The following is a 20896-nucleotide window of genomic DNA, read 5'->3' as shown; positions in this document are numbered from 1 at the left end:
GGGCTGCCGTTCAGCATGCCTATGAGCAGGGAGGAAGTTATCGTCAATGAAGACCAAGGGCAGCCGTTCAGCATGCCTATGAGCAGGGAGGAAGTTATTGTCAATGAAGACCAATGCTGCCGTTCAGCATGCCTATGAGCAGGGAGGAAGTTATCGTCAATAAAGGCCACGGCTGCCGTTCAGCATGCCTATGAGCAGGGAGGAAGTTATCGTCAATGAAGACCAATGCTGCCGTTCAGCATGCCTATGAGCAGGGAGGAAGTTATCGTCAATGAATACCCCGGCTGCCGTTCAGCATGCCTATGAGCAGGGAGGAAGTTATCATCAATGAAGACCACAGGCTGCCGTTCAGCATGCCTATGAGCAGGGAGGAAGTTATCGTCAATGAAGACCAAGGCTGCCGTTCAGCATGCCTATGAGCAGGGAGGAAGTTATCGTCACAGGGCTTTGCTCAACACAGATTTGGGAGTAAAGCAAAGGGGAGGAGGAATCTGTGTGTTTTAGTAGTAATACAGTACACTTTTAAAAAGGGGAGGAGGAATCTGTGTGTTTTAGTAGTAATACAGTACACTTTTAAAAAGGGGAGGAGGAATCTGTGTGTTTTAGTAGTAATACAGTACACTTTTAAAAAGGGGAGGAGGAATCTGTGTGTTTTAGTAGTAATACAGTACACTTTTAAAAAGGGGAGGAGGAATCTGTGTGTTTTAGTAGTAATACAGTTCACTTTTAAAAAGGGGAGGAGGAATCTGTGTGTTTTAGTAGTAATACAGTTCACTTTTAAAAAGGGGAGGAGGAATCTGTGTGTTTTAGTAGTAATACAGTACACTTTTAAAAAGGGGAGGAGGAATCTGTGTGTTTTAGTAGTAATACAGTACACTTTTAAAAAGGGGAGGAGGAATCTGTGTGTTTTAGTAGTAATACAGTTCACTTTTAAAAAGGGGAGGAGGAATCTGTGTGTTTTAGTAGTAATACAGTACACTTTTAAAAATGGGAGGAGGAATCTGTGTGTTTTAGTAGTAATACAGTTCACTTTTAAAAAGGGGAGGAGGAATCTGTGTGTTTTAGTAGTAATACAGTTCACTTTTAAAAATGGGAGGAGGAATCTGTGTGTTTTAGTAGTAATACAGTTCACTTTTAAAAAGGGGAGGAGGAATCTGTGTGTTTTAGTAGTAATACAGTTCACTTTTAAAAAGGGGAGGAGGAATCTGTGTGTTTTAGTAGTAATACAGTTCACTTTTAAAAAGGGGAGGAGGAATCTGTGTGTTTTAGTAGTAATACAGTTCACTTTTAAAAAGGGGAGGAGGAATCTGTGTGTTTTAGTAGTAATACAGTTCACTTTTAAAAAGGGGAGGAGGAATCTGTGTGTTTTAGTAGTAATACAGTACACTTTTAAAAATGGGAGGAGGAATCTGTGTGTTTTAGTAGTAATACAGTACACTTTTAAAAAGGGGAGGAGGAATCTGTGTGTTTTAGTAGTAATACAGTACACTTTTAAAAAGGGGAGGAGGAATCTGTGTGTTTTAGTAGTAATACAGTACACTTTTAAAAAGGGGAGGAGGAATCTGTGTGTTTTAGTAGTAATACAGTACACTTTTAAAAAGGGGAGGAGGAATCTGTGTGTTTTAGTAGTAATACAGTTCACTTTTAAAAAGGGGAGGAGGAATCTGTGTGTTTTAGTAGTAATACAGTACACTTTTAAAAAGGGGAGAAGGAATCTTTGTGTTTTAGTAGTAATACAGTACACTTTTAAAAAGGGGAGGAGGAATCTGTGTGTTTTAGTAGTAATACAGTACACTTTTAAAAAGGGGAGGAGGAATCTGTGTGTTTTAGTAGTAATACAGTACACTTTTAAAAAGGGGAGGAGGAATCTGTGTGTTTTAGTAGTAATACAGTTCACTTTTAAAAAGGGGAGGAGGAATCTGTGTGTTTTAGTAGTAATACAGTACACTTTTAAAAATGGGAGGAGGAATCTGTGTGTTTTAGTAGTAATACAGTACACTTTTAAAAAGGGGAGGAGGAATCTGTGTGTTTTAGTAGTAATACAGTTCACTTTTAAAAAGGGGAGGAGGAATCTGTGTGTTTTAGTAGTAATACAGTTCACTTTTAAAAAGGGGAGGAGGAATCTGTGTGTTTTAGTAGTAATACAGTTCACTTTTAAAAAGGGGAGGAGGAATCTGTGTGTTTTAGTAGTAATACAGTACACTTTTAAAAATGGGAGGAGGAATCTGTGTGTTTTAGTAGTAATACAGTACACTTTTAAAAAGGGGAGGAGGAATCTGTGTGTTTTAGTAGTAATACAGTACACTTTTAAAAAGGGGAGGAGGAATCTGTGTGTTTTAGTAGTAATACAGTACACTTTTAAAAAGGGGAGGAGGAATCTGTGTGTTTTAGTAGTAATACAGTACACTTTTAAAAAGGGGAGGAGGAATCTGTGTGTTTTAGTAGTAATACAGTTCACTTTTAAAAAGGGGAGGAGGAATCTGTGTGTTTTAGTAGTAATACAGTACACTTTTAAAAATGGGAGGAGGAATCTGTGTGTTTTAGTAGTAATACAGTACACTTTTAAAAAGGGGAGGAGGAATCTGTGTGTTTTAGTAGTAATACAGTTCACTTTTAAAAAGGGGAGGAGGAATCTGTGTGTTTTAGTAGTAATACAGTTCACTTTTAAAAAGGGGAGGAGGAATCTGTGTGTTTTAGTAGTAATACAGTACACTTTTAAAAAGGGGAGGAGGAATCTGTGTGTTTTAGTAGTAATACAGTACACTTTTAAAAAGGGGAGGAGGAATCTGTGTGTTTTAGTAGTAATACAGTTCACTTTTAAAAAGGGGAGGAGGAATCTGTGTGTTTTAGTAGTAATACAGTACACTTTTAAAAAGGGGAGGAGGAATCTGTGTGTTTTAGTAGTAATACAGTACACTTTTAAAAAGGGGAGGAGGAATCTGTGTGTTTTAGTAGTAATACAGTTCACTTTTAAAAAGAAGCACTTCAAGATGAACGTGGGAGCCTTAGAGCGAGGAGGGGTGTGAATAGATGAGTGAATAAGGGGGTGAATGGGGGTAAATGGGGGGGTGAAAGGGGAATAAATGGGGGGGTGAATGGGGGGGTGAACAGGTGGGTTAATAGAGGAGGAATGGGGGTGAATAGGGGATAAATGGGGGATAAATGGGGGGGTGAACAGGTGGGTTAATAGAGGAGGAATGGGGGTGAATATGGGATAAATGGGAGGGTGAATGGGGGGTGAATTGGTGGGACAATAGGGGGTGAATAGGGGGATGAATAGGTGTGAATGGTAGGTGAATAGGGGATAAATCGAGGGGTGAATAGAGGATACATGGGGGGATGAATAAGGGGTGAATGGGGGTTTAATATGGGAGAATGGGGGGGTGAATAGGGTGGGGGGAATAGAGGATACATGGGGGGGTGAATAATTTGTGAATGGGGGGGTTAATATGGGTGAATAGGGTGGTTGAATGGGTGGGAATGCGGGGGTTGAATAGGGGTGAATGGGGGGGTTAATATGGGTGAATGGGTGGGAATGGGGGGGTGAATGGGGTTCATAGGGTGGGTGAATGGGGGTGTGCGGTGTGTGCGGAGTGTACTCTAGCTATATGCTACCTTGATAATCTAGATCAACTGTCATTTAACCCCTCTCTGTGTCAGATGCAGGAATCATACGGCATTCAAAAAGCATTCTTAATCACTTTACACAACAACAACTATAACGAATAAGGTTTTAGGAATGCTTCATTAAACCCTTACTTGTTGTATTTGTTTCAAATATGACTGAAGACCGATGCAGTTATTTGTTTCAGTGTTGCTGGGTAAAGAAAGATGGTGGACTGAGAGGAGGGAGTCACCCCACCATGCCTCACATCTAAGGTTAATTAACATAAACACATTGAACATCTCTTGGCTTCTAAACATAGCCAACCAGCCACTGATGCAGACCTTTGGAACATCTACATTTTTAAAAAGTATAATAAACCAATGTATCATAGCCTACACCATAACATTAAATCCATTATTTATTTTAGACAGGTCTAAAGAAACATGATATGAAGAAAATGTAGTCTATTTCATTAGAATAGAACAGCTTCGTCTGAGTTGTCCTTATGTCAGGTCCCGATCTGGCTATGCCATATGGCTGTGGGCTACACTAGTTCATTTAGCAGACAAGATTTGCTTAGAATTCCGTGGCATTATTTTATAGTATGAATACTACAATTGAACATCGCTGAATAAAATAGGACACTTTCTACAAACTATTTGAAGAAGTGCGTACGTGAAACAGGTCCTCCTGTATGCTTCATTTAGAACTATTTATGCAACTTTAGTTGTTTATTCAAACATTGGGCTATATGTTTTGATTTTTTAATACATTCTAAGGCTGCATGATGTGGCTAGTTTGATGAAAATCGCATGATAGGCATGAGCTCTACTTAGGTTTTTTTTGCGAAGGCTGCACACACTTCATCAGTCTCTCATTCACAATTGGACAAGCACTTGATAACGCCCCAGAATATCCCGGGGGCATCCCATTTGTGTGGCCGTAACGCCCCCTAGAAAAAAATACACGTATTTTGTGGCCAGTGTCCGTTGTGCCTTTGAGCTGAATATAATAATTATAATTCCTTGCTCCCGTCTGCATGCTCAGAAGTACCTCTCACTCACATGGCTCTCTCAGATATCTCAGTTCTTATTAGCCAATGCCTGTCATGTGATCGGGTCCTTCTCACAGGCTACAAGTGAAGACAGACGCATCAGGGCGTGCGTCCTTATCGAATTCCCGAGGCACATATGGAAGATGTTGGAAGAACTGTCCATATTTGCACTAGCCTATGTTAATCTACTCTTCCCCCATAGTAGAAAAGTTGACCTATTCTATTCAAAACATAGTCTGGGACAGTTGTGGGACAGTGATAGATCCCGAATTAATACAACCACTATTATCAAGAAACCTTTCAAAATCAATGAGGCTGATGCAACAGATCACAACTCTTAGCTTAACATTTTGATCAACTATTAGGCTATTTATTCACATTATAAGCGCTGCAATGCACACACGTACATGTCGCACTTACATAGTGAATGGAGGTCACTTTTCCTAATGTTCATTTTAATGCCAGCCAGGTAGCCTATTACTCTTGTTGTAAAGAGAAGCAATGTGCTTAATAATAGGAAAGTAGATACATAAATATAGTAGGCCTAGCCTACAGAAAGCTGATGGGATCCTCCTCTTTTTAATAGAGGCCATCACTCGCAATCATTTCATCGCCTATAGAAATGTTGCGCAACATGAGCTCATGGGCTCTCGTGAAGTGTTTGATTACATTTTCTTAAACATTTGCATTGATGTCAGAGTGATTAGAGGGACAATAGAGTGCTGCGTACCACTGCTAATGACCATCAGCAGCATAAGAGCTTGGAGAAGCCTTGTTACCGTGACTAAATGGTCACGTTGGAATTGATTGTGGTCATGGTTCATGACCGCCGGTGTGGTGGTAATGTGGTCACGGTAACAAGCTTAGTCACATCACATAATTCATAGCACCGCTCACTAACTAGTCGCTATATAACAGTATGATAAATGTTCTTGAGCACCTGAGACATTGAGAACGCTGAGTACCTAACTACTTCCTCACTACAGTAAACATTGAGAATGTTGAGTAACTAACTACTACCTCACTACAGTAAAAATTGAGAACGTTGAGTAACTAACTACTACCTCCCACAGTAAAACAGCTCTGAAGAGCTTGATGCAGTGGAAGAACATGACCCACAGGTCAATATTGTGGTTGTCAGGAAGGGTTTATAATACATTTTCACCAACCACAGTAAGATAACTATGTGAGTGAGTCACTGGTAGAGAAAGACACAGTATTGTCAGGGTCAGTGCTCTGCTTCCACACAACACAGCCTCATGGAAACTGGGGGATACCATGTTCTGTTTAATGCATTATTTCATGCCAGTACACTCTTCCAATTGGCTGGTTTTCACCAAAAAAGTATTGAATTCAGAGAATATATTGATGTGGCGTAATGGTGCATCATATAGTGCTAGGTTTATTCATTACATTAGTAGGAACATTTAATTGAGACATTTTTTACATTCAGCATCACTCCGTCAAGGGAAATATATAATATATCTCTCTGATATATTATATACATATAATACATTATATACATACAGTGGGGCAAAACAGTATTTAGTCAGCCACCAATTGTGCAAGTTCTCCCACTTAAAAATATGAGAGAGGCCTGTAATTTTCATCATAGGTACACTTCAACTATGACAGACAAAATGAGAGAAGAAAAATGCAGAAAATCACATTGTAGGATTTTTTATGAATTTATTTGCAAATTATGGTGTAATATTTACATTAATTCAGTGTAGTGTGTTTCCACAGGGTATAGGGTGTTTCTACAGGGTGTAGGGTGTTTCTACAGGATGTAGTGTGTTTCTACAGGGTGTAGTGTGTTTCTACAGGGTGTAGGGTGTTTCTACAGGGTGTAGGGTGTTTCTACAGGGTGTAGGGTGTTTCTACAGGGTGTAGGGTGTTTCTACAGGGTGTAGGTTCTACAGGGTGTAGGGTGTTTCTACAGGGTGTAGTGTGTAGGGTGTTTCTACAGGGTGTATGTAGGGTGTTTCTACAGGGTGTAGGGTGTTTCTACAGGGTGTAGTGTGTAGGGTGTTTCTACAGGGTGTATGTAGGGTGTTTCTACAGGGTGTAGGGTGTTTCTACAGGGTGTAGTGTGTAGGGTGTTTCTACAGGGTGTATGTAGGGTGTTTCTACAGGGTGTAGTGTGTTTCTACAGGGTGTAGGGTGTTTCTACAGGGTGTAGTGTGTTTCTACAGGGTGTATGTAGGGTGTTTCTACAGGGTGTAGGGTGTTTCTACAGGGTGTAGGGTCGAGTAGGGAAAAGTGTATAGGGTTGAATACCTGCAAAGTGATGTACTTCTCCAGTGGGCTCTCCACTCTAGACATGTTCTCCTGTGGGGGGTCTTCACCACTCAGCAACAGCTTGCCTTTGAAGTTATGCACCACACACACCACCTAGAACACACAGTAGGGAGAGACGGGAGTTAAACACCACACCACCTAGAACACACAGTAGGGAGAGACAGGAGTTAAACACCACACCACCTAGAACACACAGTAGGGAGAGACAGGAGTTAAACACCACACCACCTAGAACACACAGTAGGGAGAGACAGGAGTTAAACACCACACCACCTAGAACACACAGTAGGGAGAGACAGGAGTTAAACACCACACCACCTAGAACACACAGTAGGGAGAGACAGGAGTTAAACACCACACCACCTAGAACACACAGTAGGGAGAGACAGGAGATATACACCACCTAGAACACACAGTAGGGAGAGACAGGAGTTAAACACCACACCACCTAGAACACACAGTAGGGAGAGACAGGAGTTAAACACCATCTAGAACACACAGTAGGGAGAGACAGGAGTTAAACACCATCTAGAACACACAGTAGGGAGAGACAGGAGAAAAACACCACACCATCTAGAACACACAGTAGGGAGAGACAGGAGATAAACACCACCTAGAACACACAGCAGAGAGAGACAGGAGATATACACCACCTAGAACACACAGCGGAGAGAAAGAGGAGTTAAACACCACACCATCTAGAACACACAGCAGAGAGAGAGAGGAGTTAAACACCACACCATCTAGAACACACAGCAGAGAGAGACATGAGATATACACCATCTAGAACACACAGCAGAGAGAGACAGGAGATATACACCATCTAGAACACACAGCAGAGAGACAGGAGTTATACACCAATTTACAACAACAAATATGAAGGCTTTTTCTGACCACCGTACGACCAGCTGGTAATAATTGTGACCTCTATCTGACCAGCTGGTCGTAATTGTGCCCTCTATCTGACCAGATGGTAATAATTGTGACCTCTATCTGACCAGCTGGTCGTAATTGTGCCCTCTATCTGACCAGCTGGAAATAATTGTGCCCTCTATCTGACCAGCTGGTCGTAATCGTGCCCTCTATCTGACCAGCTGGAAATAATTGTGCCCTCTATCTGACCAGTTGGTAATAATTGTACCCTCTATCTGACCAGCTGGTAATAATTGTACCCTCTATCTGACCAGCTGGTCATAATTGTGCCCTCTATCTGACCAGTTGGTCATAATTGTGCCCTCTATCTGACCAGTTGGTAATAATTGTACCCTCTATCTGACCAGTTGGTCATAATTGTGCCCTCTATCTGACCAGCTGGTAATAATTGTGCCCTCTATCTGACCAGCTGGTAATAATTGTGCCCTCTATCTGACCAGTTGGTCATAATTGTGCCCTCTATCTGACCAGTTGGTCATAATTGTGCCCTCTATCTGACCAGTTGGTCATAATTGTGCCCTCTATCTGACCAGTTGGTAATAATTGTGACCTCTATCTGACCAGTTGGTCATAATTGTGCCCTCTATCTGACCAGCTGGTAATAATTGTGACCTCTATCTGACCAGTTGGTCATAATTGTGACCTCTATCTGACCAGCTGGTCATAATTGTGCCCTCTATCTGACCAGTTGGTCATAATTGTGCCCTCTATCTGACCAGTTGGTAATAATTGTACCCTCTATCTGACCAGTTGGTCATAATTGTGCCCTCTATCTGACCAGCTGGTAATAATGTTGCCCTCTATCTGACCAGCTGGTAATAATTGTGCCCTCTATCTGACCAGTTGGTCATAATTGTGCCCTCTATCTGACCAGCTGGTCATAATTGTGACCTCTATCTGACCAGTTGGTCATAATTGTGCCCTCTATCTGACCAGCTGGTCATAATTGTGACCTCTATCTGACCAGCTGGTCATAATTGTGCCCTCTATCTGACCAGTTGGTAATAATTGTACCCTCTATCTGACCAGCTGGTAATAATTGTGACCTCTATCTGACCAGTTGGTCATAATTGTGACAATTATATTATGTCCTATATTACTTAGCCTACTGGTCATAGTTAAGACCTCATCCTAACCTGGTAATGACCAGCTGAATACAGCGTATTACCTACAGACAATAGCAGTTGGATACAGAAAACATTGTTCGTGGCATTTCTATCTGTTTCCATAGCAACTTTTAAAGTTTAAATCTGCAAAATACGTCTTACATTTAAAATAGATCAAGCAATGACACAAACATATCTACATCACACTTTTTTTGCATATCTGATTATACAGTAATTATACCATAATTCACCCACAGACACAGAAAGACTGGGACACAGAACAAATACAGGCAGATTTATTTTATTTGATTAATGATTAAAAAGAGTCGTGGGAGGGGTCAGATCCTCATCAAGGACCTCTGAACACAGAGGGGGCGATCCCGGAGCGTAGTGGCCATCTTGAAGAGTGGGAGGGGTCAGATCCTCATCAAGGACCTCTGAACACAGAGGGGGCGATCCCGGAGCGTAGTGGCCATCTTGAAGAGTGGGAGGGGTCAGATCCTCATCAAGGACCTCTGAACACAGAGGGGGCGATCCCGGAGCGTAGTGGCCATCTTGAAGAGTGGGAGGGGTCAGATCCTCATCAAGGACCTCTGAACACAGAGGGGGCGATCCCGGAGCGTAGTGGCCATCTTGAAGAGTGGGAGGGGTCAGATCCTCATCAAGGACCTCTGAACACAGAGGGGGCGATCCCGGAGCGTAGTGGCCATCTTGAAGAGTGGGAGGGGTCAGATCTGCAATGAAGAGAATCAGCAAATTACAACTTTATCAATTAGAGATTTTAAAAGATAACTGGTACAGGACATTCCTGAAGATTGACATGTGTAAGGAACTGTAAAGACAGAGACATATCATGATTAACCATTACCTAAGGTCTTCACTAAGTTAGACTTAGCCCAGCAAGTACATTAACTACAGTATGTTGCCACCCATCAATCTGGCAGTCAGAGGAGAGCGAGAGAGCGAGAGAGCGAGAGAGAGAGAGAGCGAGAGAGAGAGAGAGAGAGAGAGAGAGAGAGAGAGAGAGAGAGAGAGACAGAGAGACAGAGAGACAGAGAGAGAGAGAGAGAGAGAGAGAGAGAGAGAGAGAGAGAGAGAGAGGTAAAAACAGGTATTTTTCCATTTCTTATTCAGCAGGCTGGATAACTTCTGCCCTTTGTAGTTTCTCCTTCCTTCCATCCAAGATAGAAGATTCCTGGAAGAAAAGAGAATCAAGAATTGAAAAGGGTAGATAAGAGTTGTAACATTAGAATGAGTGTTGAGGGGGAGTATGGATAGGCAAAATGTATTGTATTGTCAAAAATGCACAAAAATACAAGGATCACTGATGATTCAAGAAAGACTTTACATCCATATTGTTGGGCGCAAGTTTTTTTTTTTAAATGTAGGCTAGTTTACAATGTCTCACACACACGGTTTCCTGTATTCACTAATCTCTCTCTCTCTTTCATTAACTAAACAGATATCAAAATGTCAAAAAATTAGCTAGCTAGCTACAACAGGTACAAATGTAACTTTACCATGTCCGTGGAGGATTATAGGGCTAAACTTCACTCCAAGGTGTAGGAAATGTATGATGAATTTCACCAACGACGTTGAACCCAGAACAGGATTTGTGGAGTCTAGCCATGACTGTCTAGCCATGACTACATCGATTTGCCCAAAGGTCAATTCTTCAGAAAATTTAAATTATGAAACGCCCACGTTGTACCTATGTTTGTTCTCTGTAGTGCCTTTTTTGTTTGCTGAAATCGATACTTTTTCAATAAATGTTAATCAAATACAACCACAGATTGTTTTCTCATTGCTGTTGCTCTATTTGATTAACTTTTATAGAAAAAGCACACACGTACATTACCTTGGAACCCCGGGCTACAGGGCAAGACGGATAACCACGGTCCAGCACTCCCAAAAAGCTAGGGCTGTTACAGTATTGTATGTTACTTAGTTATTGCAACATAGAGGACCGTAGGCTGTGACACAGTGATGTCATAATGGTGTAGTGGAGAACGGTAGACTGTGACACAGTGATGTCATAATGGGGTAGTGGAGGACGGTAGACTGTGACACAGTGATGTCATAATGGAGTAGTGGAGGACGGTAGACTGTGACACAGTGATGTCATAGTGGTGTAGTGGAGGACGGTAGACTGTGACACAGTGATGTCATAGTGGTGTAGTGGAGGACGGTAGACTGTGACACAGTGATGTCATAATGGAGTAGTGGAGGACGGTAGACTGTGACACAGTGATGTCATAATGGTGTAGTGGAGGACGGTAGACTGTGACACAGTGATGTCATAATGGTGTAGTGGAGGACGGTAGACTGTGACACAGTGATGTCATAGTGGTGTAGTGGAGGACGGTAGACTGTGACACAGTGATGTCATAATGATGTAGTGGAGGACGGTAGACTGTGACACAGTGATGTCATAATGGTGTGGTGGAGGACGGTAGACTGTGACACAGTGATGTCATAATGGTGTAGTGGAGGACAGTAGACATTTGACACTGTGATGTCATAGTGGTGTAGTGCAGTGGTTCCTCTTGACCTTCTTGTTTAGACACATGTGCTTAAGGAAGACTCTAATTAGGTGACTTACTTCCAGACACTAAATCCACATTTCCACTGACACTTAAAATTACGGCCAAATTCGAGCAGACTACGATGGAATTCTCAAATTCAATCTGGGTCGAGGGAAACCCGTACCAGCGCAGACCAGTTTCACAACTGGTGTCAGCTCAATTAGAATTCGGGCTTGTGACACCGTTACTATGCAACCACCAAGCTGATTACTGCTGAATGCTGACACATCATTTAGCTAGCTCACCTGGGCTTGTTGTTGTTAGCTACAACATTGCCAAGCACTACTGCAGTAGTCAGATATGACACAAATGCCCACCATAGCTAGATCCTGATGTTAAAATAGCAAATCAGAGTTGAAATAAGCTAGCTAGCTACGTCATATCAAACCCGTCGTCTGCTTTGCTTGGTTAGCTAGCTAGCTAATAGCCAACGCCATGGAAAGTAAAGTGGGAATCTAGTTAGCTAGCCTGTTATGCTAGTGACAATGCTAACCATTTAGCTAGTTATTAACTAAAGTCAGCAAGCTAAATACATGGCTCTAAATTTGGCTGGTACTGGCAGGAGTATGGGGTAACGTTAGTTACAGCATGGTGAGGGTACATTCTTCAACATCTTTTAGCAACATTAGTGAAGCCAGCTGCAGTCACATAATGGCTACCTCAGAAACATAACATCATTTCACATTTCTGGAGGCAGTGGAAGTTCTATTTGAGCTAGCCCACCAAGGACAGCCCAACCTGAGTTGACTTCTAAGTGCCAATGGAAACAGGGCTTAAGTAAAACCTTATTTAACCAAACTGTGTATAACCTAACCTTATACACTGAGTGTACAAAGCATTATAAGGACACCTGCTCTTTCCATGACAGACTGACCAGGTGAATGTTATGATCGCTTAGTGATGTCACGTGTTAAATCGATGATGAAAGGGAGGAGACAGGTTAAAGAAGGATTTTTAAGCCTTGAGACAATTGAGACATGGATTGTGTATGTGTGCCATTCAGACAGAGGGTGAATGGGAAAGACACCACATTCAAAGTGCCTTTGAATGGGGTCTGGTACTAGGTGCCCGGCGCACCGGTTTGAGTGTGTCAAGAACTGCAGCGCTGCTGTTTTCTTTTAATACTCAACAGTTTCCCAACCTGACACTGTGGGAAGCATTGGAGTCAACATTGGAAAGCATCCCTGTATAATGCTTTCGACACCTTGCAGAGTCCCATGCCCTGATGAATTGAGGCTGTTCTGACACCTTGTAGAGTCCATGCCCTGATGAATTGAGTCTGTTCTGACACCTTGTAGAGTCCATGCCCTGATGAATTGAGGCTGTTCTGACACCTTGTAGAGTCCATGCCCTGATGAATTGAGTCTGTTCTGACACCTTGTAGAGTCCATGCCCTGATGAATTGAGTCTGTTCTGACACCTTGTAGAGTCCATGCCCTGATGAATTGAGGCTGTTCTGACACCTTGTAAATCAAATCATCAATCAAATCATCAATCAATTAATCAATCAATTAATCAATCAATTCATCAATCAATTCATCAATCAATTCATCAATCAATTCATCAATCAAATCATCAATCAAATCATCAATCAATTCATCAATCAAATCATCAATCAATTCATCAATCAAATCATCAATCAATTAATCAATCAAATCATCAATCAAATCATCAATCAAATCATCAATCAATTAATCAATCAAATCATCAATCAAATCATCAATCAATTAATCAATCAAATCATCAATCAAATCATCAATCAATTAATCAATCAAATCATCAATCAATTCATCAATCAAATCATCAATCAATTAATCAATCAAATCATCAATCAAATCATCAATCAAATCATCAATCAAATCATCAATCAAATCATCAATCAATTCATCAATCAAATCATCAATCAATTCATCAATCAACGTGAATCACAGACAACTTGTTAAAGTAACATCTGATGCTCAATCACATGCTTGAGCTCCAACCTTGGAACGAACGGGTTCGTAGTAGCATCATGGCACATTAATCGACCAGAGTTTAATCGATCTAAACTTCTTTCACTTCAATGCAATACCGAGAGGCGTCAATGACGCTCTATATCAAGGTTCTCCAATAGGAGGCCCATCATGTTCCAGTTATTACTATAATCTTGTCATCCGATTTAAAGTGCCACCGGCCATGTTTTTAGCTCGCACAAAGTTAGAATCCATTAGAATCCTCTTTGAAAGGTGGTTCATTTCAGCAGTGAGCAGTAACCACTAATAGCACTCAACAGTTTGGTGGGTTCAGCTTTAATGGTGCTGTGTCTCTTTAGAGTGAACATCCTACTCTCCTAGCCTAGCCCAGCCCACTACCCTATTCATCTCAGCTTCCATGTGCTAGAGAGAGAAGAGGAGAGAGAAAAGAGAAAGAGAGAAGAGAGAAAAGAGGAGAGAGAAAGAAAGAAGAGGAGAGAGAGAGAAGAGAAGGGAGAGACAGAAAAGAGGAGCGAGTGACAGAGGAGAGAGAGAGAGACAGGATAGAGAGAGAGACAGAGAGAGAGAGGATAGAGAGAGAGAGAGAGAGAGAGAGAGAGAGAGAGAGAGAGAATAGAGTGTGTGAGGAGAGAGACAGAGAAAGAGAGAGAGAGAAAGAGAATAGAGAGAGACAGAGGCGAGAAAGACAGAGGATCTTGGATCTTATAGAGTTCAACTGAGGGGGAATGGGGTGGCTGCATCAACATTTGGTTTATCCCGTTCTGTGTACAGTACAGATGTGGACAGGTCGATGGCTGGTTCAGACATCTGGGACCATCCAGCCTCATGAACATCCATTGGACTACAAAGCCAGAACCACACCCCTGGCCCAGTCACCTCCAGAGTGGGACAGGAGCACTAGGATGAAGAGTTACGATGTTAAGTGACAGTAGAAGTTTCCCCTTTATACGACAATGGTGTGCCTAAAGCTACAATATGGGTGGTCTGCTGTGGAGCTGATGAAGGGAGATGGACCTGGAGGAGTGAAGGCTGTGTGGGGCAGGAGGGTAGGATGATGTCAGACAGGTACTTGGGTCCAGAGTTGTGGATAGCTTGGTAGGTAGGATGATGTCAGACAGGTACTTGGGTCCAGAGTTGTGGATAGCTTGGTAGGTAGAATGAGGACAGACAGGTACTTGGGTCCAGAGTTGTGGATAGCTTGGTAGGTAGGATGATGTCAGATAGGTACTTGGGTCCAGAGTTGTGGATAGCTTGGTAGGTAGAATGAGGACAGACAGGTACTTGGGTCCAGAGTTGTGGATAGCTTGGTAGGTAGGATGAGGTCAGATAGGTACTTGGGTCCAGAGTTGTGGATAGCTTGATAGGTGGGAACCAGGATTTTAAAGTCAATGTGTGAGCATATGGGGAGCCAATGGAGGTTGAACAGCACTGGAGGTATGTGCTCACAAGGGAGGTGTAGTTGAGGACAAGTGCAGCACAGTTCGGGACATATTGTAGCCTTCTTGTGCCAACTAACAAGGCATTACAATAGTCCAGACGGCATGGTATAAAGTCGCACAGCTGCAGGCTGTGACAGCATAGGTCGTAACCTGACAATGTTCCATAGATGGACAAATACAACTTGATCACACTTTTGATGTGGGCCTCAAACGAGAGTTGACTGTCAAATATCCTACCCATGTTGAGAACCTACCTGGAGGGGAAGACCTTGACACCATCAGTATTGAGTCTGTAGCTGCTGAACCTCACTGAAGGGGAAGACCTTGACACCATCAGTATTGAGTCTGTAGCTGCTGAACCTCCCTGAAGGGGAATACCTTGACACCATCAGTATTGAGTCTGTAGCTGCTGAACCTCCCTGAAGGGGAAGACCTTGACACCATCAGTATTGAGTCTGTAGCTGCTGAACCTCCCTGGAAGGGAAGGACCTTGACACCATCAGTATTGAGTCTGTAGCTGCTGAACCTCCCTGGAAGGGAAGGACCTTGACACCATCAGTATTGAGTCTGTAGCTGCTGAACCTCCCTGAAGGGGAAGACCTTGACACCATCAGTATTGAGTCTCTAGCTGCTGAACCTCCCTGGAAGGGAAGGACCTTGACACCATCAGTATTGAGTCTGTAGCTACTGAACCTCCCTGAAGGGGAAGACCTTGACACCATCAGTATTGAGTCTGTAGCTGCTGAACCTCCCTGGAAGGGAAGGACCTTGACACCATCAGTATTGAGTCTGTAGCTGCTGAACCTCCCTGGAAGGGAAGGACCTTGACACCATCAGTATTGAGTCTGTAGCTGCTGAACCTCCCTGAAGGGGACTTGCAACCTTCCTAGTCCAACGCTCTAACCACTAGGCTACCCTGCCGCCTCTACGCTCTAACCACTAGGCTACCCTGCCGCCTCTACGCTCTAACCACTAGGCTACCCTGCCGCCCCTTGACACCATCAGTATTGAGTCTGTAGCTGCTGAACCTGCCTGGAAGGGAAGGACCTTGACACCATCAATATTAAGGCTGTCACTGCTGCTGTTGTTGCCAATCAGTGCGACCCGTGTCTTTTGCAGTTTAACTCCAGGAAACTGCATAGGATGTCCTGCAGGCAGCTGACCGGGAGTGCAGTCAGTGTCAGTGTTTGTGAATGACGCACAGCTGAGTGTCAATAGCATTTAAAGTTAAAGCTCAGTTTGTGTTTCCTCATTATGTTTCCCAGTGGCAGCATGTAGATACAAGACAATAGTGGCCCTAGGACCAAGTCTTGAGGGACCCCCCTGATGGACCACCACCAGGGAATAGGCTGCCATTTTAAAACACAACCCATAGCGATGCCGATCCAGGTTCTACAACAAAAGTGGTACGGTGTCCAAATTACGACAGCGTCAGAATCACAAGGAGTTGGTGAACGAGGCTGTCCAAAATATGCCCACCCGTACACTGTGAGGATTGTGATGCTGCTGCAGGACAGGTTCTTACCAGGAAAGTGGCGATGGCCAGTCCTATGATGAATCCAGCGATGACGTCAGACCAGTGGTTCCGGTACTCAGCCACTCTGTTGAGTCCCGTGAGGAAAGCCAGATACATCAGACCCAGGGACAGCACAGGCTTGGCTAGCCGCGTTCCTTTGACTTCCACTGTACATGTGATGTAACTCTAGAAGATAATAATGAACATACGGTTATTTCCTCACATCTCAGTGGATCTCTTTTATTACAAGGGTTCATATTCACACAGTGACTCAGTGTATGAGTGATGATCTGGGATCAGTTTTCCCTTTAAAATCATAGTGAATAACATCCAGTAGTGGTTTGGTCTGTAATAGGCAGGGTATCCCCCCAAACGACCTGCAGGGGTGTAAAGTACTTCAGTAAAAATACTTTAAAGTACTACTTAAGTAGTTTTTTGGGGTTATCTGTACTTTACTATTTATATTTTGGTCAATTTTTACTTCACTACAGTCCGAAAGAAAATGATGTACTTTTTACTCCTTACATTTTCCCTGACACCCAAAAGTACTTGTTACATTTTGAATGCTTAGCAGGACAGGAAAAGTGTATAATTCACCCACTTGTCAACAGAACATCCCTGGTCATCCCTACTGCCTCTGATCTGTCAGACCCACTAAACACAAATGCTTTGTTTGTAAATGGTGTCTGACTGTTGGAGTGTGGCCCTGGCTATCCATAATTAAAAAAAACAAGAACAGTGTTATGTCTGGTTTGCTTAAAATAAGACATTTTAAAATATTTAATATTTTGATACTTAAGTATATTTAAAAACCAAATACTTTTAGACTTTTACTCAAGTAGTATTTTACTGGGTGACTTTCACATTTACTTGAATCATTTTCTTTTAAGATATCTTTACTTTTACTCAAGTGTGAAAATGAAGTACTTTTTCCACCACTGACGAACTGGCATGTCAAGAAGGGACAAGCAACAACTGAAGTGACATCAAGCTAGACTGTTCTGAATCCGTTTTGGATTTTGGCCTCCGAAGCTGTGTACCGTATTTATAATCACGAAAGGGCAGCATGTTTTTTTTTTTTAAATAGACGGTCGAGTGAAAGATTCATTAAAGTGTTTTTAATGAGCTGATTGTGTTATCATGACATGACGACACGCTGTCTAATTTTTGTTTCAGAGAACTGAGTTCATGGTTCCAAACTCTTGTCTTGAGGGTGATTCATTCAAAACGAATGTTGAATATTACATTTAAAATCAAACCAATTTTTTAAAGAATCAAACACATAAAACCAGTAGGATATACAGTATGTATTGTGTGTAAACACGCAATGTTTTTATTTATTTGTTATTTTACCAGGTAAGTTGACTGAGAACACGTTTTCATTTGTAGCAACAACCTGGGGAATAGATGAGCCAATTGTAAAGGGGGGATTATTAGGTGACCGTGATGGTTTGAGGGGCAGATTGGGAATTTAGCCAGGACACCAGGGTTAACACCCCTACTCTTACAATAAGTGCCATGGGATCTTTAATGACCGCAGAGAGTCAGGACACCCGTTTAACATCCCATCCGAAAGACAGCACCCTACACAGGGCAGTGTCACTGGGATATTTTTTTAGACCAGGGGAAAGAGTGCCTCCTACTGGCCCTCCAACACCACTTCCAGCAGCATCTGGTCTCCCATCCAGGGACTGACCAGGACCAACCCTGCTTAGCTTCAGAAGCAAGCCAACAGTGGTATGGGTGCAGGGTGGTATGCTACTGGCATAAATGTTTATCATCAATACGTTTGTCATGATCTGTTGTGATGTTGAATATATTAACCATGCCTGCGTCCAAAATGCACCTTATTTCCTGCAGAGTGCCCTGGTCAAAAGTAGTTTACTACCCATAATGCACTGGTCAAAGTAGTGCATTACCCATAGTGCTCTAGTCAAAAGTAGTTTACTACCCATAATGCACTGGTCAAAGTAGTGCATTACCCATAGTGCTCTAGTCAAAAGTAGTTTACTACCTATAATGCACTGGTCAAAGTAGTGCATTACCCAGAGTGCCCTGGTCAAAAGTAGTTTACTACCCATAATGCACTGGTCAAAGTAGTGCATTACCCAGAGTGCCCTGGTCAAAAGTAGTTTACTACCCATAATGCAATGGTCAAAGTAGTGCATTACCCAGAGTGCCCTAGTCAAAAGTAGTTTACTACCCATAATGCACTGGTCAAAGTAGTGCATTACCCATAGTGCTCTAGTCAAAAGTAGTTTACTACCTATAATGCACTGGTCAAAGTAGTGCATTACCCAGAGTGCCCTGGTCAAAAGTAGTTTACTACCCATAATGCACTGGTCAAAGTAGTGCATTACCCAGAGTGCTCTAGTCAAAAGTAGTTTACTACCTATAATGCACTGGTCAAAGTAGTGCATTACCCAGAGTGCCCTGGTCAAAAGTAGTTTACTACCCATAATGCACTGGTCAAAGTAGTGCATTACCCATAGTGCTCTAGTCAAAAGTAGTTTACTACCTATAATGCACTGGTCAAAGTGGTGCATTACCCATAGTGCTCTAGTCAAAAGTAGTTTACTACCCATAATGCACTGGTCAAAGTAGTGCATTACCCAGAGTGCCCTGGTCAAAATAAGTGCATTACTCAGCGTGCCCTGGTCAAAGTAGTGCATTACCCAGAGTGCCCTAGTCAAAAGTAGTTTACTACCCATAATGCACTGGTCAAAGTAGTTTACTACCCATAGTGCCCTGGTCAAAAGTAGTTTACTACCCATAGTGCCCTGGTCAACAGAAGTGCATTACCCAGAGTGCCCTGGTCAAAATAAGTGTACTATATAGTGAATAAGGTTTCAGACAGCATCAGTCTGCTAACATTATTTTCCCTGTGATTAATACTGTCCTCTCACCCTGAAATCATTTAACTAGCAGGCTTTCTAGCGTGAGTAGGGTGAATCAGCAGAAATCCTCTTTATGTAAAGTACCAGGCTTAGTCTGCTATGAGTCAGTGGAGAATTTCCTTTTCATTGTTGCCATAAAACTTAATAATTAAACGTTGTGTCAAACAGCCGCCTGTCCCTTTTAATAGCTGGGCAACTGCACACATTTCAGGAAATAAACACCTTTTTCAAATAAACACCTGGTCTAAATGACATTATTTACGAGGTTACCATGAATTGCCATGACTTGTTTACAAGGTTTAATGTTTGATTTGTTACATTAAATAATTCAGTAATGACTCGGGGGAAAAAATTATGGCAATCATCCGTTTTCATCGCCAGTAAGAAACTGCTATCCATTAGTCGCTAACAACTGACAACTGCTAGTTAACTGCCCAGCAAATAAAACCGTCAACTCTGGGAGTACAAACCCAAAGAAATTGGTTGAACAGTGGCGAAAGTAAGAACTGCTAAAAATGCAGTGTTGTTATTTTTACCTTTATTTAACTAGGCAAGTCAGTTAAGAACAAATTCTTATTTTCAATGACGGCCTAGGACCAGTGGGTTAACTGCCTGTTCAGGGGCAGAACAACAGCTCAGGGGTTTGAACTTGCAACCTTTTGGTTACTCATCCAACGCTCTAACCACTAGGTTACCCTGCCGTCCCAGTTAAAGAGGAGAATAATTATTAAGGCGAGGTGTGCTAAAGCAAATGAAATGTGACACAAACCACATTTACATCAAACATTTTCATGAAGATGAATTGTCTGACGCAATGAAAATAAAATAATAATAACTGGGATGATGGAAACATGAAATGTGGTTACAATTTCATAAATGCTGACAGAGAATTTGTTCATTTGACATGGTGGGATCCGTTAGCGACTGTAAAATTAATTATGCGAGAAATTGGCGGTGAAAATGCCTTTTGATGCACAAATATTGATATAATTAACACAGTGGAGCTGCTGAGGGGAAAACGGCTCACAACACTGGAACGGCATCAAAACACAGAGAAATCATTTGTTTTAAATGTATTTGATCCCAGTCCACTGATCCGACTACAGTCGGTACCACAAGCCCGTTCTCCCCAATTCATGTGTCATCAACCTCCTGTGAAAAGGAACATCATATGGAAGCAATAGCATGTAGTTTATTAGGCTACAGATCTGTTGTGTGGTCTTCCCACTACGACTCAGGAAAGCATGTAGTTTATTAGGCTACAGATCTGTTGTGTGGTCTTCCCACTACGACTCAGGAAAGCATGTCGTTTATTAGGCTACAGATCTGTTGTGTGGTCTTCCCACTACGACTCAGGAAAGCATGTAGTTTATTAGGCTACAGATCTGTTGTGTGGTCCTCCCACTACGACTCAGGAAAGCATGTAGTTTATTAGGCTACAGATCTGTTGTGTGGTCTTCCCACTTCGACTCAGGAAAGCATGTA

At 42.3% G+C, this 20896-nt stretch overlaps 1 protein-coding gene across 1 annotated transcript in view; it reads right to left on the bottom strand.

Moving 5' to 3' along the window:
* The window catches only part of LOC110490886 (phospholipid phosphatase-related protein type 5-like), a 92332-nt gene that overhangs the window by 2610 nt on the left and 68826 nt on the right, over nucleotides 1-20896 (bottom strand). The window contains exons 4-5 of the mRNA XM_036945685.2: nucleotides 16524-16700; nucleotides 6942-7055 (exon numbers count right to left, since the gene is read on the bottom strand). Coding sequence (XP_036801580.2) covers nucleotides 6942-7055; nucleotides 16524-16700 — 291 coding nt within the window. The remainder of the gene's footprint in view (nucleotides 1-6941; nucleotides 7056-16523; nucleotides 16701-20896) is intronic.

The sequence above is a fragment of the Oncorhynchus mykiss genome, chromosome 15, assembly GCF_057628025.1.
Source record: "Oncorhynchus mykiss isolate SJ-2025 chromosome 15, ASM5762802v1, whole genome shotgun sequence".
In the NCBI taxonomy this organism is placed as follows: domain Eukaryota; kingdom Metazoa; phylum Chordata; class Actinopteri; order Salmoniformes; family Salmonidae; genus Oncorhynchus; species Oncorhynchus mykiss.
Note: the sequence above shows the minus strand (reverse complement) of the source record. Positions and strands in the feature narration are given on the sequence as shown.